Source organism: Perissodus microlepis, chromosome 22 (genome assembly GCF_051167445.1).
Source record: "Perissodus microlepis isolate ML-2025 ecotype Zambia chromosome 22, ASM5116744v1, whole genome shotgun sequence".
Classification (NCBI taxonomy): domain Eukaryota; kingdom Metazoa; phylum Chordata; class Actinopteri; order Cichliformes; family Cichlidae; genus Perissodus; species Perissodus microlepis.
Genome location: NC_140481.1, coordinates 30,354,895 through 30,380,184, shown reverse-complemented (window position 1 = coordinate 30,380,184; position 25,290 = coordinate 30,354,895). Strand labels below are relative to the sequence as shown.

At 42.6% G+C, this 25,290-nt stretch overlaps 2 protein-coding genes across 2 annotated transcripts in view; one reads left to right on the top strand and one right to left on the bottom strand.

The window, feature by feature from the left end:
• Positions 1–4,430: 4,430 nt before the first annotated feature.
• The window catches only part of grin2da (glutamate receptor, ionotropic, N-methyl D-aspartate 2D, a), a 260,349-nt gene continuing 239,489 nt past the window's right edge, over positions 4,431–25,290 (bottom strand). Inside the window, exons 17-19 of the mRNA XM_084920174.1 lie at positions 18,346–18,407; positions 16,883–17,053; positions 4,431–10,915 (exon numbers count right to left, since the gene is read on the bottom strand). Coding sequence (XP_084776300.1) covers positions 7,748–10,915; positions 16,883–17,053; positions 18,346–18,407 — 3,401 coding nt within the window. The 3' untranslated portion in view covers positions 4,431–7,747. The remainder of the gene's footprint in view (positions 10,916–16,882; positions 17,054–18,345; positions 18,408–25,290) is intronic.
• LOC146363487 (uncharacterized) lies at positions 19,603–23,976 on the top strand. The gene is made up of 2 exons (XM_084920175.1): positions 19,603–23,237; positions 23,316–23,976. Exon 1 carries the CDS (start codon positions 20,149–20,151, stop codon positions 22,180–22,182), a length of 2,034 nt encoding a protein of 677 aa, XP_084776301.1. The 5' UTR covers positions 19,603–20,148; the 3' UTR covers positions 22,183–23,237; positions 23,316–23,976.

Sequence of the window (25,290 nt, the reverse complement as noted above, 5' to 3'; positions counted from 1 at the left end):
ACAGTGTGTAAAGTTTTCTCTGCTACATGTCAGTAGATTGCAGATTGAAATCATCTGAATACTGTTTTCTTCTCTTTCCCAGTTCAAGTGCATAATTCTAGCTATGGTGGGTGCTGTGGCAGCTTTTTAGTCAGAAAATATTCATCAAAAATATTTAGACTGTAAATGATGATGACTGTGGCAACCCAGCATGTTTTTCTGCATGTTTCTGTGTGTTAGAGCCCTGACATCAGTTCAGGAGATAAGGCTAGAGGTGAGGAAGAAAAAGGTGACATTTTATTAGGATGACAGTGGCATTGTCTCACTGCTTCAGGTTTTTATTTCTTTGGTGAAGGGGACTCCATCTCCAGCTGTAAAACTGAGTCTGAAGGTGCACACAAATTTAAATGCCCCTCCACAGCAAACACCTACGGCTTTACCTCTGTCAGTGTTTCACCTACTTGACCAATCTCTAGCCACATTACTAAATGTGATTATTCAGGAGGGAGATGTCATTCCCTGGAACTATATTCATATGGTGAGGCAAACCCACTCTGATGCATTTTTAATGTGTTATTTACAAGTTTATGGAAATGCTACAGTTTGATGGAAATTATAATTACACACTCATCTACGTATATTTACGAGCCCAGTATCCTTTTTTTCTATTAAATAACCCCCAAAATTACTAACAGTACCTTTTAACAACCAATGCATGAAAATTCTGCCCATCAACAACACAACAAATAATAAATGCCTCGGTCTATTGTCACTATGTGGGTTTTCACAACATAGTCTTGCAAATGTTTCTCAATAAAAGTCATGGTGAGAAATGAAGTGTGTCTGTTAAATTGAAACAAATACAGAGAGTGCTTTAATTCGTACAACAAAATTCAGTAACGCTGCTTTTGATGCATTGTTTCAAATAAAGCCCTGCTACCTTCTGCAACCCTTATTTTCTGAGGTAAAAACCGCACAAACTACATGTAGTGCTACTGGATATCAGTGAGTGTCAATCAACGGCTGCAAATACTGAACTTAGATTATGACTGGCAGTGATTGGTTCTTAAGAATTAATAATAGAGCTTTTGCATAAACAGTGAAATCATATTTGTTATGCAGACTGGAAGCAGTGAATGAGTCCAACTGATAAAGACCCAAACTGACGGGGCTTGATCAGTCCAACTGCATTCGTATTTTTATCAGAAATGTTTGACCTTTGACCTGATTTCACTGATGAAAAAAAGATTCCTGAACTGCTGAAATCTGGTGATGTGTGTTAATGCATTTTAATATTTACATTTTGAAGTGGCAAACTCATGTCCATTTATGATGAAGACAAATCAACATGTCTCAAAAATATGACACTGAGTGCTTTGCGGGGAAAAAGCTCCATCTTAATTAACTGTAACTGTGACATTTTACGACCTTTCACAAAGGAAGTTATTGAGTTGGGGGGTTTGTAGACACACATGTATGCTGGTTGGCACCCCACGAGAGACATTAAGAGGAGACATTAATCAAAGTGCACAAACACTTGACAGCAGAAATTTAGTGTGTCGCCTTTTTATGGTGTGTGCTTTCCATTTACAGTCAACACATTTGAACTCCTGAACCTGCTGTCTAAGTATAGGACTGCAAAACGTCAAGCAGAGGGAGTATTAGAAGGTAATTCCTGCTGAGTGAGAGGGAGAAAGTGTGTGTGCTTTGTGTGGCTGATAATATGACTGCAATATGTTTCATTGAAGGATGGCAAGAGACGGAGGTAAATAATGTGTGCGAGTGTGTGTGAGAGAGTGATTTATCCATATCTGCTGTGCTCCTAATACAGGCAATGCTCTGTGGTGGCCTATTGTTGGCAGAAATGACAACTGCCTCTATCTTGTCCTGCAGAGAGTCACTTCTCCGCTTCCTTCTACATCTCTCTTTAGTCATCTCTATCAGCGTTGGTGTCTTCAACTGGCACTTCCCTTCTTTTCTTCATTGCCTAGTTCTGTCACTTGTTCTCTAACTGATTTACTTTATCTTTGCCTTTTCTCCCCCTCTTTTCCATCATTTCTGTTGCATTTAGCAGGCAAACTTCATTGGCCTTCTTGGATTTTTGCCCTATTATCATTTCCTTGCTTAGCTCTACATGCGTTAAAGTATGTTAAACTAGCCACCACATTGTTCATTACTTATGTCTGAGAGATCAATTTTCAATTCAGTTTCATCCATCCCATCCATCCATTCGCTTCCGCTTATCCTTTTCAGGGTCACGGGGGGCGCTGGAGCCTATCCCAGCTGTCATAGGGCGAGAGGCGGGGTACACCCTGGACAGGTCGCCAGTCTGTCGCAGGGCCAAACCACAGAGACAGACAACCATTCGCACTCACATTCACTCCCACATTCACACCTATGGGTGATTTAGATTTTCCAATTAACCTATCCCCACAATTCAGTTTCAGTCCAGCATTAACCAAGGTGTTGGGTTACAGTCACTCTGTCTGCAGAAGATACACCAAGAAACTGCTGTGCATTTCACTAGCATCATGCATCTCTTATGCAGAGTTCTACCATGCTGACCTCTTACATGTAAAATTCAAACGAACACACACGTCACATGACAGGCTAGTTAGCGAAAACACACCTTCCTAGTTTATCTCAAGCAACTCACGCACACAAAAAAAATCCACCTGAATCTAACAAATCATTCCTCGGATTTAACCTACCTTTATGTTTTTTTTAAACATGTTGTCAGGATAGAAATTCACCATGGTAGACTAACATATTTTCCCACCACTTTTATCATTTTGTTACTAAAATGACTTAAATGATACTAAAAATCGTGTTTCTTTCCTCACCTGGCTAAGAACAAGTCTTTTCCCTTACATGTTCTGGGGCAAGCGTCAGCCAGGATCCTCGAATGTCAAGAAAAAAATAAAGCTGAAAATAAAATCAGACCATTGCTTCAGTTCTTTATTAAAATCATTTTATTTTTGTCCTGCTTGCAGTACAGCACAGTATTGTCATTATCCCCACTGGTGGTAGATGTGGCTGAAGCAGAGGGATGGCAACATCTAACCACATCTGTGCGTGTGTGTGGTGTGTGTCTGTGTTTGTGTGTGTACACATGTCTTTGCGTGTGTGTGAGGTGCTGACAATAAAGTGCAGCACCACCAGCCATCAACCCATACAGTCACTCAAAACAGCAGTATTATTACAAGGCCTTGAGACATTGTTCAGAGGCATACAGGCAGAAATTGTGGACATCCTCCCACTGCAGGCTAAAACTGGGCTTGCCAGGGCTCAGGAACAATAAATGCAATAAATGTTAGAAGCTTTAAATACACTTAAACACACTTTGGAATATGAATATATCAGTGTCCATAGAGGAATACTATACATTTAATGCATCTTAAACATGTAAAAGTATAAGATGTTCTACATTTGGAGCCTTTACTTTCTTGTTGGCAAAAAGTGGCGATATCGTTTATGTTGTCTGAAAATATGATGATCAAAGTAAAGCCCTGGTTCGACCATTTTTGGCCTTAGTGGAAACCACACTAGCAGATTTGGCTCTGCCCCTGACATGTGTCGTATTAGCTTCCCCAGTTTTGTAAAATTGAGAAAGAAACTTTGTGTTTGTTGTGTGTAACTATTTTTTTAGTTTTGTTTTATAGCACAGCAGCTTGGCAGATACAACACACTATGTATGGATATCAAAGTCCCTATACAGTATTTACCATATAGGTTGGTTGGCAGGGGTAGCTGTGCATGGTTCGTATAGCAATACAGCTACTAAGAGATGCAAAAGAGCAAAGGAGAAAAAAAAGAAGCCTGTGCTGCTCGCTACATTGTTTTTTAAAGAGGTCACCTCACTGTACACTAAGGTATAAAGTCATGGGTCTGGAGAACCCAAAACAGGGTCAAGAATGTGACCCCCGCCTACACAAGTGAGAGTTGTGGTAAAAGCTGCTGTATCCATAAAAGGTTTAATTAGTCATTAATCTGTAGCCCAAACCAAAAATAAAGGCCCCTCTGGGTAATCAAACACATGCCACCACTGCTACAGTGACACGGTCGTAAGACACTCACGCACCCCTCCATGTTGTCACTTTGATGGACCCTTAAATGTTAGCTACAGTACATAGCTAATGGAGGTGGATGGTTGGTCTTAAGTGAGCAAAAACACAGTTACATACTGGTCTCTGTTTTCACTGGGCGCTAAGGAGCGGTGCAGGAGTTTCAAGACAAGGAGAGACGGACAAACGGACAAAAAAGACACACTTGTTGAGATAATACCGTAAATTTAGTAGACAAACTTATATAACATAGATTTTAATCTTGAAATATAGTGTTATATATATTTAGATATGCTTTTTTGATGAAATAAATATATCCACAGATACTCTTCTTCTTTTAAAAAACAGACCAGCTTTACAGTGGCAGACACGCACTGATGCAATGGATCGACATGAGGACAAAGAGGAAAGGGGAAAGAAGGAAAGGTCGGTGGCTCATTTTTCTAACAAAACACCCAAGCTTTGACATTTGACCAGTTGTCTGAGCTTCATATACAGTGTTAGAGTTTTGTGAACTAATTTTATTTTTTAACTGACTGTTTTTTGGTTTGTCATTCATCATTTAGGCACAAAAATCATTTGGCTTTTGGGAACAGATCGTGGTTTGGGTCAAAATATGCATGCATGATGACAAAGCTAACCCTGCAGGCTGAACAGTTACGCTAAAGCAGGGGTGTCCAACTCCAGTCCTCGAGAGCTACTGTCCCGCAGCTTTTAGATGCATCCCTACTCCAACACAGCTGAATCAAATGGATGGATTACCTCTTCAGTGGGCCATCACATTTGGCAAAGGCCTGATAACAAGCCATTCATTTGATTCAGGTGTGTCGCAACAAGGATGCATCTAAAAGCTGCAGGACAGGAATGGAGTTGGACACCCCTGTGCTAAAGGATAGCCAGGGCATTCAAGTATGATGCATTCAAAGAGTTCTGATCAAACGAGCTGGGAGTGAAAGCGTGCTCGCCAAACAAGATTAAAGTATTGATTGTAATTTTTGGCAACAAACATGAATAGCTTGCGATGTGAATGCACAGAAACATATTACACTTCATGTTTTTCCAGCTTTCACTTCAATTTGTAATAAGTACTGAACTCTATAACTTGATGTAATACAGTCTCACGTTTGAAGAATGGAAATCTATAATCTGGTGTAAGGAACTTCCCTGTGGTCTGTGAAGATTATTAACACAAAGTAATTATATACTTTTTTTTATTATAATGAAGTGGAAATGAGAAACAATATCCCCAAATATCAAGATGCTAAACAACAATTTTATCTAACGCTACCCACCTCCACAAATATATATATATATAATATATATATCTAGATTTTTAGTTAAAAGAAAGTCAGACAAACTCTACACAGCAAGTTCATGTTAAAAACATAAGTTTTTTTTTTGTTTTCTTCAGCTGAAGTAAATTATGGCTCAGATGCAGTTAGAGGCAAACGACATGAGCTGACCAGACGTATGGGAAAGTTGGCTCAGTCACCTTGACCAAATGAAAAAACACAAACAGCATTGTGCCGGCGGGTCTTGCCTATTTAATTGTACTCCGCTGATGTCCAGTGTCCTGATGCTGAATTCTAATGTTGATGGTTCTAACAGACTACTCTTGCTAAGTGCTTGACATCGGAGTGTAACTGCTGGTGTCAGCTCGGTAATGGATTAAAAAGCTATAGCTCTTGGTTACACATTTACAAGGTGAGAAATACTTAAAAACAAACAAACAAAAAAAAACAATATCACAGGAGGTTCTACTGTGTCTTCTATACACTCAAACCCAACACTTTCTCAAACCCCGCTATCATAACAACACAGCCATAATCGCTTTGACATCAAAACGGCACTCGTACAAGGTCTAATTTTGCTCCAATAGAATCCTTGCCTGACCGTCCTGTCCACACATGTTGACTAAAATACATACCTTCATAATTTAAACAAAACATATGGCAGGAGCAATTAGCATAAGGCTATAAGTATTTATTTCCCTGCATCTTTGCCTAACAATCCGTGTAGCCCCATGTAAAGTATTAGACTGATCCATCATGGCACGCAAAACCTGGATTGCTAAGTTTAACACAAGCAAACAAAAATCAAGTAATTTCCAACCCATAACCCATTGCAGCTTCGCTTTTTCAGTAGCTTACCTTACCAGGTTAGTACAGCGTTGTTTATGTCAGCAGGAACTGAGCTCTGTCACTAAACTGTCAGAGATGCTACAATTTCCTTCTTAAAGTGTCTTAATTGTTGTTGCAGCACACTTGTTTAGAGGCTGACTTTACATTCAGTCGAATACAGGGAGGAAACAGACACTCCATTGTCGCAGTTAGGTAGTTGAGAGAATGTTTCATTTGCACCCAAGCTTGAGTAGTATGGCACAGTGCTTACATTGTATTTGATTTAATACGTGTCTTGATATATAGAACACCATCAATAACAACAACAACTACAACACAGAAGTAAAGGTTTTTTAAAGAATAAAGCTGTGACATGAACAGAGGGTGAACAAGATATTGCTCAAAACCAGGATTGGATGAAGTGACTTTTTAGGCTGCACGTGTCATTGGATGTAGCTTTATCTGAGTGTGTGTGCGTCCGTGTATGTGTGTGTGTGTGAGTGTTAGCATGTGTGCATATTTTGGAGATGATGGAATACTCCGCAAGATAAAAGGAAACACAGCTGCTAACGTTGTACAGATTGATGTTGAGTTCTACTTAAGTTTGGCACTCAGCTTTTCATTAAGCCAGTAGAATATCAGTCACAGTTGACTTACCCTGTTGTCAAAAATACAAACACAGAAAAGCACAGACACACAGAATAATCACATCAAGGAGAAGAGCCAAGAGGGGAGGACAGGAGAGGAGATGACAGGAGAGATGACAAGGTAGACATGTGAATAAGGTGGGAAAGGAAATGGAAAACACATTGAAAGAATAGAACAAAACAATAAAAATAAAGGGGGTAGAATACGTTGGGGGAAGGGGGCAGTGGTGTAAACTAAAGAAAAACAGCGGACACCGGAAAAGACAAGGTGGTTAACACCCTCCTCTTCTTCTAAGCAAGAAGGTATTGATCATACACAACAAAGGTGCCTCAAACGGGCGTCACAGTTCTGCGGGGGTGTAAACAGTTTGTTAAGGACAAAGAAAAATAGGGAAATAAGGGGTAAGCCATTTGTGTAAGAAAAAAAATCCCACAAAAACAAAAAGCAAGAAAGTGTTCTGTTTTAAAGGCTTCCGAGAGCAGCAGGTATACAGTACTACAAAGTTCCTGAGCCCTCAGTAAGCATTAAGAATCCTATGAATACAAACTACTGCTCTGCTTCAACATCCAAAGCCCTTTACTTTCTAGAGCAAAGGATTCGCCTTCATTTGTACCACTTTTGATGTTTGATTTGCTTTCGGTGTCTTGGTTAACTTACTTCAGAATGCAAGTTGTTACTGTGGTTGTAGTCTTTCACATACTGAGAGGAATAAAAGGAAGTAACAAGAGATTGCTCATGTTTTCCTTTGACCTACCCCATTGGGTTTGTTTGGCTTTCTGGTTTGTTTATTTGTGCAGAACTTTAGGAAAGGGCTCAGTGCGTATGCTGTACTGACTTGGCTTGGCAGCATGTTTGCTGCTGGGCAGATTCAAATCCAGTTCAACCGCTTTAGCCTCGAAGGGCTCTCTCTTTTGACTTTTGATACCTTGTTGAACTTCAGACCTCACTCTCCACACTGGAGAAATGGGCAGAGCCCCTTCGGGAGCAAAGGCTCTTGGTTTTGAGGGGTAAATGAGGGGACTGAGGAAATCTCTGGGGCTGGGGTACAGAGCGCAATCTCTGGTACTGCAGTTTGGCACTTGCCGAAGCCATGGACGAGGCTTGGGGTGCCCCTGGTGTTGATGAGACCACAGAAGGAGAAGATACAGAAGAGGAAGGAGTAGGTGGAGGAACGTGTATAGAAAGAGATGAGGAGGGTGGAGCTGGAAGGGCAGGGAGCGGAGGTGGCATGTTAGGGATAAGTGTTGGAGGAGGGGAAGCCTGTCTTCCTCGATCTCGATCCCTGTCTGTTCTCTGTGTGCGTTGCTGGATACTGAGGTTTGACTGGCTGCCAGATTTTGATGGATTCTGTGACCGATCGGGTTTGGACGAAGATGAAGAGTCATGTTTCGACTTCATGGGGCCACTAAAGCTCTGGCAGTGGTGGTAAAGCTCTTCCTGGCTTCGTGAAGTTACGCGAGCCCATTTGGAGGAATGGGAGTGTGGGTGGTGTCTCGGGGAGTGACAGGAGGAACAAGCAGCGTGCTCTCTTCCCTTATCCTTTGATTTGCGCTTACTCCTCTTCTCATCCTGTATGTGGAGCTTGTCCACTGACCAGTATCGTCGAGGAGGAGGTGGCGTGAGAGGAGGTGGGGGCCAGTGCGAACCTGATCCCCACCCTCGCTCTCCTCCCCCACCTCCACCTCCCCCTGATCCCCAGCCACTCTCCGCTGTTCCCCACCTCTCTCCTCGCTCCAGGAACAGGTCATCTCTGCTGTTGATGCTGCCAGCTTTTTCCCGGGAAGGATAGGTACTGAAAAACCAACCTCCCCCTCCAATCCCTCCCACTGCTCTACCTTCGTGATCTTCCCAGTACCTCTCGAATTTCCCAAACTCCCCTGAAGAACCGTCATCATCAGAATATATGCCGACTACCTTATCACGTTCACGCTCATCATCAGACATTGTCCTTCCTCCTCCACGCCTCTTCACATGCTCTGTTTTCCTCCTGTCACGCTCTGAATCTTCTTCTTCATCATCCACTTCAGATTCCCACTCATGGAAGGACAGCCCCTCCTTGGAGTGCACCTCCACTCTTTCATTCCGTCCCAACAATGGCCTCCTTTCTCCTTCTACTCCTAGAGCATCCCTGTCTGAACTTTTACTCTTCCTCCTTTTAGAAGAGGCAGGCAACAAGGGCAGGAAGGCAGATGGAATGGCATCAGAGGATGGGTTGCCCCCTCCCCAGAACTTGACTGATGTAGAAGGCTTGCTGCTCGAGCTGTGATAGTGCTTGCTGTTTCTTCGCCGGTGGTGTCTTTCCTTTCCTCTGCTGTCTTCCCCATCATCCCTGGTTTTCTCTTCTCTTTCTTTTCGCTCATCTTCACCTGGGATGTTCCATCCGTAACTTCTCACTGAGCTCTCACTTTTTTTCCGAAAGGACTCTCGCCTCAGTGCTGGGTAAGATGGGAAGTCTGGTGTTCCTGATTTGAGTTCCTCTCTTTTTTCAGGATCCCCTCCTTCCTGCTCTGACCTTTTCCGGTCTCTCTTCCTCATCTTATCATCTTTCTTCCTTTTTTTCTTTGCTTTGCGCCGCTTTCGCTCCCTTTCTCTCTCTCTCTCCTCCCTCTTCTTCTTCTTTCGACCTTTCTTCCTTCTCTTTTTTTCACGCTCCCTCTCTTTGTGGTGTCTCTTCTCCTCTCTACCCACTCCTCCTTCTCCTCGGCTTGTTGCTCCACTTCTACCTCGGTCTCTGTCACCCCATGATGCCCACCACTCCTGTAACTGGGCCAGTTGGCTACCAGTCCTCTCTCTACCATAATCTCTTTGGGGCCGTGGTTTGCGTGGTGGTACTGGTGGAGGTGGCGGGCTGCACGGCAGTGAGCGCGATGACATTCGGCGTGATCGAATTTTCTTCCTCCCAAGAAGGAGGCTGGACTCCTCTGTAAGGAGATCTGAGTCATATTCATCATCTACGATAAAATCCCGATCACCTGCTCGATACCGAAAACTAAGCGAGGAGTTGTAGGAGCTGTCACTTGAGCAAGAAGAAGGTGAGTTTGAACGAGAAAGTGACACTGAGGATGAAGAAGAGGATGAGGATGACGTGGAAGAAGAGGAAGAAGACGAGGCACTGGAACAAGACGAGTAGAAATGGCATGGGGACGAGGGAGTGGTAGGGGTGTGTGTTGGAGAAGAAAGAGGGGCAGGAAGAGGTGGAGGTGGAGGGGGACGACGTCCTCTTCTTCCACCTCCATCACTTGCTCCATATCGCCCACCTCCTCGCCTCCCCAGAGGGAGGATGTTCTCATACAGGGGACCTCCTGAGCCTTTTCTTCTTGTCTGAGCTAAGCTGCCTCGTCGCCAGAAGGGAGGCCTTCGTGGAGAAGATGGGAGTGGTGGAGGAGGCTTGGAGATTAGGTGCCCCGGGCCTTGTTGGGAGCCTTTAGGAGGTAGCCTTGGCATACCTGAGGCCTTGGGGCCTCGAGAATTGGCTTTGGGAGTCTGCTGGGGGCCCCCTGCCTGTTGGTCCGAGTTAGATCCTAGCCCCTCTGGATCAATAGGACCATAGTAGCGCTTATATTCATCTAGCCCTGTGTCACCTACTCCCACTGCTCCACCTGCAACTCCTCCTTGCAGGCTCCAGTGCTGCCCAAGGTTTTGTTGATATTGCTGCTGGGCCTGTAGTTCAGTGATCCCACCAGCTATCCCTCCAACACCAACGCCTCCAGAACTGCCTGCGCTCACAACCTTTTCTGGCTTTGGCCTGTTCCAGCGATCAACCACAGCCAGTCTGCGGTCATGTCGAGGCAAGAAAGTGGAGCAAGGCATGGGGCCCTCTAGTAAGGGACTAGTTGAGGGACCAAGAGCCATTGCTGAGTGTCCAGCAGTTGGCGGAGACCCAGGCAACATAGTGGTATAGGTCTGCCCTGGTTGCTGTTGGTGGTGCTTCTGCGGTTGTTGCTGCTGCACCATGGCAATGGCAGTTGTGTTGTTTACTGTGGCTGTAACAAGGTGTTGTTGGGGTGCACTAGGCATGTTGGTCACGGTGTGGTACTGGGGCAAAGAGCTTTTGCTCCCTCCCGGTGTTGTCTCATCCTCAAACTGGCAGCAACTGTACATCCCCTGGGTGGAGAGATAACAGAGAGATTGTAATTAGACCAGCAGGCTGTCAAGTATGATAAGAAAGAACTGTGTGTCTATGTGTCAGAGACAGAGAGACACAGAGAGCCTGACATCCCCAATCTTGAAAAGGAAACCCACAGAGCAGCTTTGATCTGATATCTTTACAAACCATGTGAAAGCTATCCACAGAAGACTGTGTATGGATGAAATACAGTACAGCAGGACCATCAGTTCAACCTTTACTAACATTCTAAAAATCAAGATCCATTCTTCAACCCATTTTCAACTGACACTAAACAATGTGTTTTTGTACATTCGACAAGTGTGAGAGACGCATTTTTATAAACACACTTCTGTTCATGGTAAATGTATCGTTACAGACCATAAAAATAGAATAATAGTGTTAATGAGATACTGCATGGTGTTATAAAGAAAGTCTCTTTCAGGCAGCTGCTACAGATACCTCACAGAGCATGAGTTAAAATTGCCTGCATTGTAACTTTTTACCAGAATATTATTCAGACTGAGAACACAGACTCCGTAGCTTAGCAGGTTCAAAATAAATGATTTCTATTCTGTAAATAACAAATTTTCCTTTCTCTCAGAATGGTGGGAATTTGCTGTAGGTGGTTTCCAACTACCTATTGTTTTCTGTGCGGTCATATCTCATCTGAAGGGAGTAGTCAAAGAGTACTGCCCATTAAATATTAATGAGTTTTGGGGGAAAAAAACAAACACAACTTTGGACTGAGTTTACCAGGCTTCTGGGATTGTCAATTTTCCCACTATGAAACCAAACAAAGCGGCACTCAGTTGGAACAGGACTATGTTTTCTCCAAAAGCACTGTGAAAATCAATTGAAGAGAGCGCTATGTGCAAGTAGTATCCAGCTTCTGGAGAGGAGTCAAAACAAAGGGGAGAGCAGAAGCAACAAAAACTATTTTGTCACTGAACAATAAAACAAATGGTGACTGAAGCTTCATTTAACTGAACCACTCTTCTTTCCAGCTGCCAGTTTGGTTACTTAACTGAAACTAAACACAAGCTTCGTGTGTCCACACTGCTTATTTTCCCAATGCACAAATTAAGATTAAAATATTTTCTTTGATCTTAACTAGAGGAGATTTCAGTGGCAACAAAAACAATTCTGCTTCTAAAACTTTGTGTAGATTTCACTTTTCTGCCATGTTATTGTAAAAAAACTGTCCAGAAAACAAAAAAGAAAGATTTTTTTTGTACTTATACTTAAACATGGACATAAAATTAAATCTTGATTTTTTTTTCTCATATTAAATATTTTGGACTACCTTCCATTCTGGCTAGAAAATATCAGGACAGAAAGGCTCACTTTCAAATGTACTGCTGTTGTTATTTTCTGTCATTTGAGCAGAAAAAAATGAATAAAGATTGTTCTTACTTGGTTTTAATGAACTACTCCAAACTGGAGAGAGCACTTTAAAATCACCAGTCAAGTATTTTCCATCTCTTCAGCAACCTTTCAGCAAAACTTATGAATAACACATGACACGAGTGAGTCAGACTGATGGGTAAATTATTGGCGCATCATGACATTTTTAAACATTTTAAAACTTTTGCAATTCTAAATCTCAAACAGGAGTAATCAATTCTAACTTTGTCTTAGGTGAGCAACTCCATCTCTACTGTGTCTGGATGCTCTTTCTCTCCTGCCTTTGTGTTGTTACAGCTTACTGTAGACAGATGGTAATCCATTAGCACTACTAAATAGCTATGTAAATCAAAGAAAGAAAGGAAAAAAAAAACAACTCCATTATTCCTCGCATGTGAGAATGATTTATATGATCTACCAATATCTGCCAGATCTCAATGATAAAATGTGTGGAACTTCCTGTGAATCTCTGCTCCTCACCTGAACCCAGATCTGATGGAGGGACTGTAATAATGGCCCTTCTGGACCCATGAATCAGCAAACCTAGTGGCAGAAGTGCTATCGCAGTCCCCAGAGCATGGGGCGCAGTACACTGTGAAATTGAAACTTGGGAGTCTCTGACTGGGTTAAAGCAGGCCAGCTGCAAAGACTTTGCAGCAAGCATTGGATATAGCACGGGAGGTAGAAGCTAACTGGGCCTTCTACATCTAAGTGATATTTTTATTCTTAAGGTCTAGAGATCTAGAGACTAGAGATTTCTAAAATCCTGAAACGTTCTGAATGTATGAATGAAGGTTAACGTGCACTCCAAAGGATCCGACAGCAAGCCCAACAGGGAATACGTGCATGGATATCAAAGATTGCAAAGAACACAATAGATTTTCACCAAGACGGTAAAAACAAATATAAGTGCATACAGAAAATCACACTTGGTTCTTGTATCATTACACACAGAACCAACAGATGCACTTGTACACACATATTACCTGACAGAGCTAACAGAGTAACAGAGAGAATAAAAATGTCAGGAATCACTTAAAACAGATACTGAAGCATCTTTACCCTTCCATATCCCCAGTACAAATTCCATGTAATATAAGACTGTGTCTATGTGAGACAATTGTCTGCTGAATTCTCAGCAAGCAGTTGGATCATTATGTGTCATGCCTCCTAAATGATCACTCCAGGCAGTACACTTAACCACAGTTAATGTGTGTGTGTGGTACGTGCACATTAAAGGAACAGTCTTTTCCCTCTAGTTTATAGAAACATTTAATCTAAAGTATTTCTTTCTGCCAGATTATACTCCTTTCTTACTGGGGTCCCCTTAAGCTTAGCTCAACTGCTAGCTACCTGCACACTTCCTTTGGCTGGTGGATGGAGACGAAGAAGAAAGAAAATAGTTCCTACAAAATCTGCAACAACAAGATTTGTGGGTATTTTTGTGTCTGAGTCATGACTTCTGGAAAGAAACAGTGCTGCTGAGTTTTTCCTTTCATTATTATTTTTTTCTGGTACCACAAGGCTGGGGCTTTTTAGTTCCATTATACTAAACACAAAGGAGACATCTCGCATCAGCAGATCTCACCAAAATCAGGCAAATCACTAAAACAGTCCACATGGATACATTTCACTATATCAAAGCGTAAAAAAGCTAAACATTGAATTTACTTAGGTTAAATTCCTTAAAGTCAGGTGTGCATAATCAGTGCAATGCATGACTGCAATGATCAAATCTCGACCTTCCTTTTATGACGCTTTCCAAATAAGTTCTATTCTGTTGTATCACAGACCTACAAATCTACATTTGCGTCACTAAATCTATCGTAGAAGAATGTGTACTATACAGTGGAAAAGCAATACTTAGTAGAGTCAGACTGTAGTGGCACTTGAGTAGTCTACTCATACAGTATGCTGGATCCCAAATGTCAGAAATAAACACCCTAGTGTTCCCATCTGTGTAAATTAGCCATTTCTGCTGCATTGTGTCACAGGACGAGGTAATAAATCAATCTTTTGTTTTCCTTCCAACATGGTGGTATTACAGTTACAGCCACAGGTACACATCAGGCATCACAGCATCTTCTGACAAATAAAAATATCTCTGCAGTGCTTGATGAAGCCTGCTTCGCACTTCAACAGTCTCACCCTCCACCTCACCTCTGTCATTCCTCCTCCTATCAGTCCCTGTGTTTTCTTTTCCTCCTCCACCTCCTTCCGGCATCCCCGTCCAACTCCTGTTATGCTCCACTACCTCCACCATCCAAACCTCCAGCTGTCTCCTCAGCCAACTCTTTTCTTATCTCAAAGTTCCCCTCCCTTACCTTTCCACTTCCGCTCACTTCCTCCCTCCCACTACACCATCCATCCCCTTTTCATCCCTTTTGATACCTCCTGTTTACTCCCAGTTCTCATCTTTCTAGTCATTTCTTCTCTCATCACTTTCTTCTTGCATCTGTTTGTCACTGCAACACATGCACAAAGTATTTCCATGACCCCAAGCTGAACTTGCAAAAACTGTACTGGCAGGAAAAGAAAATAGACGTGCAACAGCTAAGTGATCACTCTGCCCTGGACCTTTGGGTTAATCCTGGAACAATGCCAAGGATAAAGATTGCTGATGTTCCTGTTTTTGGCTGTCTGCTCTTGTCCCTGCTGAGTGCAAGAAAAAAAGTCCTGATATTGGTATCCAATTCTGCACAGTCCACATCTTGATTGTGTCTGAAAACAGTCTATTAACCTTCTATCTCTTTTGAGTGAACCTCAAGAACGTAATCACTGATGGATATTCATTGTGTTGTTTGTGCCAAAAAAAAAAAAGAACAGTAGATTAGCAAATATTTCTTCACCTTTCAGTCTGTCACAACATAAGGCCTGCAGAAATCATTTACCAGTTCTCCTTGAGCACACTTTTGTGAATTTTTATCAAATTGCACTGATTAGTTCTCCCTTCTCATGTTAGAGTGCACAAATCAGTGAGATCAGCTGCTTCACTGTCGCTAAAAATGAATGAAAACATTCATGTGCTTATTTCTCACTTCTTACTGGTACTTTTGAGCATTTTCTTTACATCTGGCAGGGATAAACTATACTTATCCAAACCATCGTTAGGCATCTTTGGTTTTAAATTCATGCATATTATTTCAAAGTAGCAAAAGAGTGAGCAAGTCCCTCACTGAAATCTTTTCATCTGGCATCGACTCCAAAGCAAAAATAAGTAGTCAGTCTGAGCATATGAAAAACACATGGTTTACCACAATATATTCTGGTACATCCTGTACTGCAGTGTGGAACATTTTCATCAGTCTCCTAAAAAGTCTCCTAAAAGTTAAGCTGAATCCAGGCAATTACAGATGAAAAAACACTACTGACAGTACAAAGGGAGGCGGGTCCTCAAAAAACTATTCTCAACTTTGAGATGAGTGAGAGTGACCAATTAGGAAAAGTTCAACAGTGAATAACTATCAGTGCAACAAGCAAATCGTTCCCTGAGTGAAGAAAGATTTAATCCTGCTGTGTGAAAGTCTTGAGCCAACCCTTAGTATGCTAGACTTTCAATATTGGCTGCCTTTTCACTCATTTTCATTCGTAAAGAACTATCAGCTGAAACTTGGCATATCATGACACGTTGTGCTGTATGTTCTTTGAAACTGTTGATCTAGACAAATAGAAGACAAAAGACGTAACAGGCCTAAACTGAATCTGTTATTTTCTCAAGAAATAATCCAGCTAAGACTGACACGGGACCTAAGGATGTATAACAGTGAGTGTCTACAGGCATCTGTAAAACACAGTGACTGGCTCTGTCATGGTTTGGAGCTTCATTTCAGTCAGTGGTTTTGGATCTTGTCAGTGAATCCAAAAAAGTACCATTAGATATTGATCCACCATGCAACAGTATCTGGAAACCCTCAGATTGACAACAGCTTCATTTGACAGCATGACAATGATCCCAAACACACTTCCAATGATTCATACTTGGATAGAAAAGCACACAATGGAACACCATTGGTCACAGTTTGGTCTCTCCAGAACTCAGACCTCAAAATTAATATTAAAACTGTGTGGGATCATCTTAACAGAGAAAGGGAGAAAAGGCTTTGAAAGTCCTTCAAGAAGCCTGGAGAAAAAGCTTGCTTAAGGGTTCAGGCTGTGTTGAAAAATGAGGGTAATCATAAATACTTATTTTCAGTGGTTAGGCTACAAAAACTGTTTTTGACTTGTATACTACATTATCAGTTATGTTTGCATAAATTGCTGCACTTATTTCCAATAAGGGGTGACTCAAGACTTCTGCACAGTATTGTGTTATTTTGCATAGTGTATCAATCAAACTTTACTTAATGCTCTGTATTGGGCATATAAGGTACACATCTGTCAATTAATGATAAGTATTCATTGAAATTACACAATAACTAGTATCTTTAGAGAAAATATCCTAACTATGTTCTATTACTTCTACATAATTTCTATGATCTTACATTTAAATATCCAAGAGTTTTTATGTGCCTGATAGCAGTTTGATTACTATTGCTTGTTGAATGAGTCTTCCCTCTTACCCTGCTGAGAGCCAGGAGAAAGTCCATCCCGCCCGATCGCTTAACACAGTGCCGTAGTTTCCAATACACCAGATGCTCCCAGGCAAACACCAAGAGGCTGAGGCCCATTGCCACCAGCAGCATATAAAAGACCCCCGCCATGTTGTCAATGTCCAGTTTACTGCTCATCACCTGACAGACAAGGAGAGAAAGGGGAAAGGTTATGGGAGGACAGGAAAGTGTATTTATTACCAACAAGAACCAAAAATACTGACAACAGCCAGTGCTACCCCTCAGTCTCCTGGTAGACTCGCCTATAGTGTTGGTTTCAAAATCCTACAGTACATCAACTTGTTTTCAAGTTATTCACAAAATCTTTAAAAAACCTTGATCTCTGATCTTAACCTTGAAGTCACTGAGATTCAAACTCACCAGAGATTTTTAGAGATTATATGCTATCAATTGGAAAATTCCTAAATGCAGCATTCTTGAGTTATTGCATTTATACGATCTTTTTGAAAACTTGACCTCTGACCTTTGGGTTTAGGTCACTGAGATTCGAACTTGTTCGAGCTTTTTAGCAGATACACCTATGCTATCAATTTGACACTCCTGTGTTGTCTCATTCCCGAATGTCCATGCTGTCCGCCCGGTAAGGTGACAACAATATCTCATCTGAGGGCTAAAAAGTCCTACAAATCTGCCCATCAAAAGATAAACACAACATGGTTTTATTCTTAATTTCTTAGGGTCAAACTTCCCACACTGAGTTCTGCTTTCTCATTATGAGGCATGAAAGAAAGCCATGACCCTGTACCACCTGGAGGAAATACAAGTAATGGGCTATATCTAGAGGCAGGCTCAGCATGTGGCACGGAATAGGGGTAAACTGAGGGAACATAATGTGGTCTTACTACCACACACTGATTGGGATAAGAATAGGAACATTTTGGGGCATGTTAGGGAAAAAAATCCCATATAAATGATCTCAACCCTTGTAAAACCAAGAAGAGCAGTGGAGACATTTTTTCTTTCCACATCAACACAATGTTCACTCACTAACTGAACCACTTTCCTGTCCCGTTTCCCCAAATTAAATTCAAGTTGAAGCCATTTTGACAGTGCACATTTATGTGCATGTGAACATAATCAGAACAGAAGCAAACTAAAGATTGCAGAAACTCTGAAAGCAGAACATGGTGACAATATTGAAATGACTATTTTTGAATAAGGTAAGGTTCCTGCTTTTTTAGGAGGTCACATCTAGTAGGTATGAGAGATTGAGTTAGTCCTGTGATTTTAGCCATTTTTGTCATACATACTTTTCTGCCAAGAGGAATAAATAAAGAACAATAAATAAATAAACACCAGTGATTCCCTGGTTTGGTGTTTGATGAAGAGGACTGACGCGAAGCTCATTTTGAAATAGCTGAAGAGGATATATATTCATCAGGTTAATGGAGAAAAGTTGTAAAACATCATACCTCAATCTTATCATTGTGGCAGATGCCCGACAACCAGAGACGCTCCAACATATCAATCTCATCTGGAAGAGAAAGGGTAAGGGGAGAAAAAGAAGATTAAAATGAAGGGAATGTGGGGAAAAGACAAGAAAAATAAGAGGTTTAAGGTTCAGTGAAGAGTGCCATACAGCAGGGACGAAAACGGGGAAAGGGAAAATAAAAGTAGGAAGTGAGGAAGATAGTAGAAAGGAGAAGAATCATGAGAGCAGGAAAAAGACAATTAGGAAGAGGGATTTAAAAAGAAGAGTGTAAAATGTAAAGTAAGAGAAAAAAATATATAGAGAGGATTACCACCCCTTTGTTATGAGAGCAAGGTGTTTGATCCCCCAAGGGAAGAAAGAGGCAAGAGAAGGAAAGCTGAAGAGGCGAAGAGACAGGAGATGAGAGGAATGGAGGAGTGTATTGTTACAACTAAAATATAGAGTAAGGAGATGATGAAATATAGCGTTGAAGAGAGAAATGAGAGGAGCAAGCGAAGCTTTGTTTGTATATTGTTAAAATAGGAATGACAGATGAGACTGATTGGAGTTAGCAAACCAAAGAAATAAATATACAGCTGTGGTCAGATGTTTTTCATAGACACCATGGACATGGATGTCATGGTAATTTAGGACTTTTTGAAATACAGCATATAACTTTTAGCACTTTAGAAAACAACGATTGGTTACAAAGTTTGAATTTATTTAGGATTTTCTCTAATCCACACACAACTATACATATTGCTTCAGATATATACATACACCCCACTTGATTTAGTTAAATGTATTTGGTAGCCATCTACAATCTTGTGGCATAATTCCGACTATTTGAGCACACTTCTTGGCAGAATTGATAGAGTTGACTCAAACTGATTAGTTTCCTAGCATGTACTTTACCCAACTTCAAAGCTTAGTCCTATAGGGTTGAGATTAGGTTTTGGTTAGCCCATTTTACCCATTCCAAAACCAGTTTAGATGTGTGTTTGGGATCACTGTCTTCCTAGAACACTCAGCTCTGTCCAAGTCTAGTCTAGCTGTTGATTTAAACTTAAAGCATGCAGAGGTAGTCCTATTTCATCATTATTCCGTTCTCTTTGTGGAGCCACTGATATCAAAACAGCCCCAGATAATGATGCTACCACCTCCATGCTTGACAGCTGGTACTGTCATGAATTGCTGTATGACAGGCAGGAGATTGGACCCAAAATGCAGGACTCACAATACACGGGAATAACCTCAAAATGAAGCTTTATTTGCTGACTCAAGAAAATGATACAAAACTAAACTAGGCAGGGAAAATAAAAACTAAACATCACTGAGAGGCACACAAGGGAACACACAGCATGAGGGAGGACACGACAGAGGCCTCAGGGAGATGCTGACCTAAATTCAGTGTGCATGCGCCAACCAGCGTGCAGCCTGTTACAGTCGCTCCTGCTTTTTCTCTTAGTTTAGCTCTGTTTTCTTACGTATTCTTTTTTTTCTGACTTGTATTTTCATCCGTTTATTATCTTTCACTCAATCATGTGGATTAAGAGAGTTTTTGTTCTTCTGGTGGCCGTGGAACTATTACTTTTATCAAGGAACGGGACCGCGACACGGACTGTTTACTCCAGAGATCAGCTGATCGCCCTGATGCCGGCCGGCTCACTGGCCAGACCCGCAGAAGAGGTATAAACTGTGTCTGCCGTCTATCGTAATGGGAAATGTGTGATCGTTATCGAATAAAATCGACGAGCTCTCAGCACTGGTACAGAGTCAGAGGGAATACCGAGAGTGTAGCCTGATGTGTTTCACTGAATCATGGATGCACCAGGACATTCCCGACGAGAATGCTTCCGTGGAAGGCTTCCACACTGTTCGGGCGGACAGGGACAGCATCGCTAGCGGTAAGCGGAAAGGAGGTGGGCTTGCTGTTTTAGTTAACAACCGGTGGTGTAACCCTGCCAACATAACAATCAAAGAAAGGATTTGTTGCCCGGACATTGAACTATGTGCTGTAGGACTCAGGCCGTGTTATTTACCCAGGGAATTCTCTCATGTCATCTTGGTGGCTGTTTATGTTCCTGCTAACCCCACAGCTGCATGTGACACTATCCACTCTGCCATAGCCCGGTTACAGACTCAGCACCCGAGTGCCTTTATTATGATCTCGGGTGACTTCAACCATGTATCACTGGACAATACACTAACAACATTCAGACAATATGTGGACTGTCCCACCAGGGGAGAGAAAATTTTAGACCTACTGTATGCTAATGTCAAGGATGCATACAGCTCCTCCTCCCTCCCCCCACTTGGTAGGTCAGATCATAACCTGATTCACCTCACCCCCCGCTATGTGCTAGTTGTGAGGAGGGAACCTGTAACCACGAGGAGCGTTAGGAGGTGGTCAGAGGAGGCCTTAGCGGAACTACAGGGCTGTTTCGAGGTGACCGACTGGGAAACACTTGCTGAGGACATCAATGGGCTTACTGAGTGTATCACAGACTACATAACTTTCTGCACTGACTCCATTGTTCCAGCTCAGACTGTTCATTGTTACCCAAATAACAAGCCGTGGGTGACTAAGGACATCAAAGCCCTCCTCAACAACAAGAAGACGGCTTTCAGAGGGGGCAATAAAGAGGAGGTGAGGAAGGTCCAGGTGTTACTAGAGGACAAGATCAGAGAGGCTAAGGACAATTACAGGAGGAAGCTGGAGTGGAAACTCCAGCAGAACAGCATGAGAGAGGTGTGGAGGGGCATGAAGACCATCACTGGATTCAGGCCAACCAACAGCAGGGGAGCTGAGGGAGGTGAGAACAGAGCTAACGAGTTGAATCTGTTTTTCAATAGATTCGACACCACAGTGTCTGCTCACACCCCCACAACCTCACCTGTAGTCAGCCTGGAATCCAGAGCCACACCACTGTGCCAGCCTCTCTCTTCACATGGCGCTGTTGCCTCCTGTGAGATTCCTGACACCCCTCCCCCACCCATCACCTTCACTCAATACCAGGTTGAGATGCCAATGAGGAGACTTCACTCAGGCAAGTCTGCTGGACCAGATGGAGTGAGTCCCCGCGTCCTCAAGGCCTGTGCCCCCCAGCTGTGTGGAGTCTTTCATAAACTGTTTATGCTGAGTCTGAGTCTGCAGAGGGTCCCAGTGCTGTGGAAGACATCATGCCTCGTCCCTATTCCAAAGACGCCACGTCCCAGTGGCCCCCAGGATTACAGGCCCGTGGCACTAACCTCCCACATCATGAAGACCCTGGAAAGGCTCATCCTGGACCAGCTGCGACCCATTGTCAGACCACATCTGGATCCCCTTCAATTTGCTTATCAGCCTCGTCTCGGAACAGAGGACTCCATCATCTACCTGCTCAATCGTGTCTACACCCATCTGGACCAGCCGACGAGCACTGTGAGGGTCATGTTTTTTGACTTTTCCAGTGCTTTCAACACCATCAGGCCGACCCTCCTGGGTGATAAGTTAGCAGCGATGCAGGTGGATGCTTCTCTGGTGTCCTGGATTGTTGATTACCTGACAGGAAGACCACAATATGTACGTCTCCCACAGTGTGTGCCTGACAAGGTAATCAGCAACACAGGGGCACCACAGGGGACTGTCCTCTCCCCCTTCCTCTTCACCCTCTACACCACAGACTTCAGCCACTGCACAGAGACCTCCATCTTCAGAAGTTTTCTGATGACTCTGCGGTGGTTGGATGCATCAGCAGGGATGATGAGACAGAGTAGCGGGCTGTGGTTGACTCCTTTGTCACGTGGTGTGAGCAGAATCATCTGCAGCTCAACGTGGCAAAGACCAAGGAACTGATCGTGACTTCAGGAAGACCAGGAAACACTTGACCCCTGTTTCAATCCAGGGGGTCAGTGTTGACATTGTGGAGGACTATAAATACCTTGGAGTTCACATTGACAATAAACTGGACTGGGCTAAAAACACCACAGCACTTTACAGGAAGGGCCAGAGTCGTCTCTATTTTTTGAGGCGACTGAGGTCCTTCAACATCTGCCAGAAAATGCTCAGGATTTTCTATGAGTCTGTTGTGGCCAGTGTGATTCTCTATGCTGTTGCATGCTGGGGGAGCAGTCTGAGGGTCGCAGATGCCAACAGACTCGATAAACTGATCTGTAAGGCCAGTAATGTTGTGGGGATGGAGCTGGACTCCCTCAAGGTGGTGTCGGAGAGGCGGATGCTGTCCAAGATAAAGTCAATGTTGGATAACACCTCCCACCCACTCCATGACATGCTGGTCAGTCACAGGAGCACGTTCAGTGAAAGACTGAGATTACCGAAAAGCACCACTGAACGACACAGGAAATCATTCCTGCCTGTGGCTCCCTGTACAACTCCTCCACTTAACACACTGTTTACTGCTACAGCTACACCCTTCTTGCACATGTTCTATTTCAGCTATTTATTAATAGTGACTTTTATGTATATATATATATATGCCTGTATAGGGATGGGTATCGAAAACCGGTTCTTGTTGAGAACCAGTTCCCACTGTTTCAATTCCTTGGAATTGTTTGCCATTTTTGCAAACGATTCCCTTATCGATTCCAGTCGCCCCGAATGACGTCACCACGTTACGGAGCGTCATTTACCTGGCAGGAAACATGGCGGCTCAAACGCTCAAAAGTTTGGTTATACTTTACGAGAACGGATGACAACAGGGCAACTTGCAATACTCGCAAAGTAGATATTTCATTTAAGGGAGGAAACACTACGAATATGCAAAAGCATTTGCTCACAAAACACGCGATGACCTGAAATGAATGTCGTAATTTTAATTCCGCTCCGGACTCGTGAATCTCAACCCAGCAGCAGCGGTAACGTTTGCACGTCCTCTCCCGTTAATGCGGCAGGTAAATAATCAACTAACAGTGCATATTATGTTAGCGCGATCTGCCTTATCACAAAACCTGCCATTACTGTGCATTTAGGTGACCATGATGAGAGAGACAGAGTCTGGCTGGCTCAGATGCTGGCAGTTCTCGCTGCAGTTTACCGGTAGCGTCTCCTTTCAGGCCAGGATAGACGAATGTCACCGAGCAGTGACTAAGTTTGTGGTCAAAGGCTTGCACCTATTTGCCACAGCAGATGCCCCGATTTTCAGTAAGTGAATGTGTTTAATTGTAGGCAAGGACATTACTGGATATTCTTGTGTAATTGCTACAGAATAATTTATGTTATACTTTGTTATTGCTACAGAAGAATATTTATTTTATTATTTTACATTTACTATTTTTTTTTCCTGGGGACCCTGTGACACCCCATGGAAGAGCCATAGGCTGGATCTCTTAAGATCTCACTGTTGGGTTTGTAAGGCCATGTTACTCCTAAATTTCTATCTTGTTCAAAGAGAAGATATAAAACAAAGTTCTAAGCTAATCGACCTTAGTGTTCTCCTTTTTTAAAAAGAATCGATAAGAGAATCGATAAAGAATCGAATCGTTAAACAGAATCGAAACTGGAATCGGAATCGTGAAAATCTTATCAACACCCATCCCTATGCCTGTATATATTGTGTTATTCTTAGTTAGTGTATTCTCTGTCTCTGTTAATGTTTGTTTATAATGGAGCACTGTAACGAAAAATAATTTCCCCTAGAGATCAATAAAGTATTCTGAATCTGATTTGATAAATGCACAGAGGGATAACAAGGAAGTGAAAACACACGAGGAACACAGCTGACACGAATAACCATAATAAGACAGGGGAGGCTGGACTGAACAGAATGAACATGCAAACACGGGACCTTCGCAATAAAACGGGAATCATGATGTGGGAGTGGAGGAGAGGCAGACGAGGGAGCGAGGGAACACGAGGGAGAGCACAGACATGACGCGCTGAGGAAGATGGAAAACATAACACGAAGGGAAACACGGCACAAAAACTCACACCCCAATATAAACACAGACACATAGGGAGAAACAGAGGGCAGAGACACATGGGGGAATCTAATAAACGAAACTGAACAACCTAGGAACCATAAAATAAATAATGAACTAACAAAATAAAACAACACAAGAAAACTAAGAATGATGAGATGTACATGTATATATTTGATCCTGTGTTTATAATGTTGGATTAGAGAAAATCCACACCCATGATGAGTGCAAGTAAACTCTGGAGCACATCTGTATATTTATGTAATGCAGGATAGAAGGGATTTTAATCACCACAATGTAAATTTGACATGCTATAGAACATCTTACAAACAGCTAGTCAACAAACCCGTATATTTAAGTTGTACTACAGTTGTTATAATACGCAAGCACATGAATGCAAAATATGCACGAACACTAAGAATAGGCTCAGGAAATAGGGAAAGGGAGCAAGAAAAAGATTTAAAGGGTTTAGGAAAAGATTTGCAGCAAAAGTTATGAGATCGAAAAGGGAAATTGGGAATTAGAGACAGTGACTGCAAGAGACAGGAGCCCTTTGAAGCGGGCTGTGAAATGGCCTGGTGTCTACACCGAGGGCAGAGCGATGCGACAGCACATGGGAGATGAAAGGGGGAAATGCACACAAACATTACTCTTCCTATTCAAACTATCAAAAACGTGCACACTCATGTGATACACACTTTGAGCTCCAGTGTAATGGGACTCTCAGTGCTAGCTATTAATGCATTAATCAAAAAGACGGAGGCAGCGGGGAAGAAATCATGCTTTTCCCCCCCATGCACACACACTCATGCAGACAGATGTACGTGACCAGGGTGCAGAGGTCCTTTAAATCTAGCACACACACACACTGTTTTGAAAATACACTCGGAATGTGGAGGTTCCAATTCCCAATCCTCACTGTTACAATATTAATCGACCTGTGGGTTAATTAACCTTGTCTGAAAACCTTTCCATAAAGCCCTGCCACATGGATTAGTCTCCGCCGTGTTGACTAAAACATCAAATC

Excerpts from the sequence above, each read along its gene's own strand:
- LOC146363487 (XM_084920175.1), top strand. The coding sequence starts at position 20,149 with ATGTGTTTCACTGAATCATGGATGCACCAGGACATTCCCGACGAGAAT.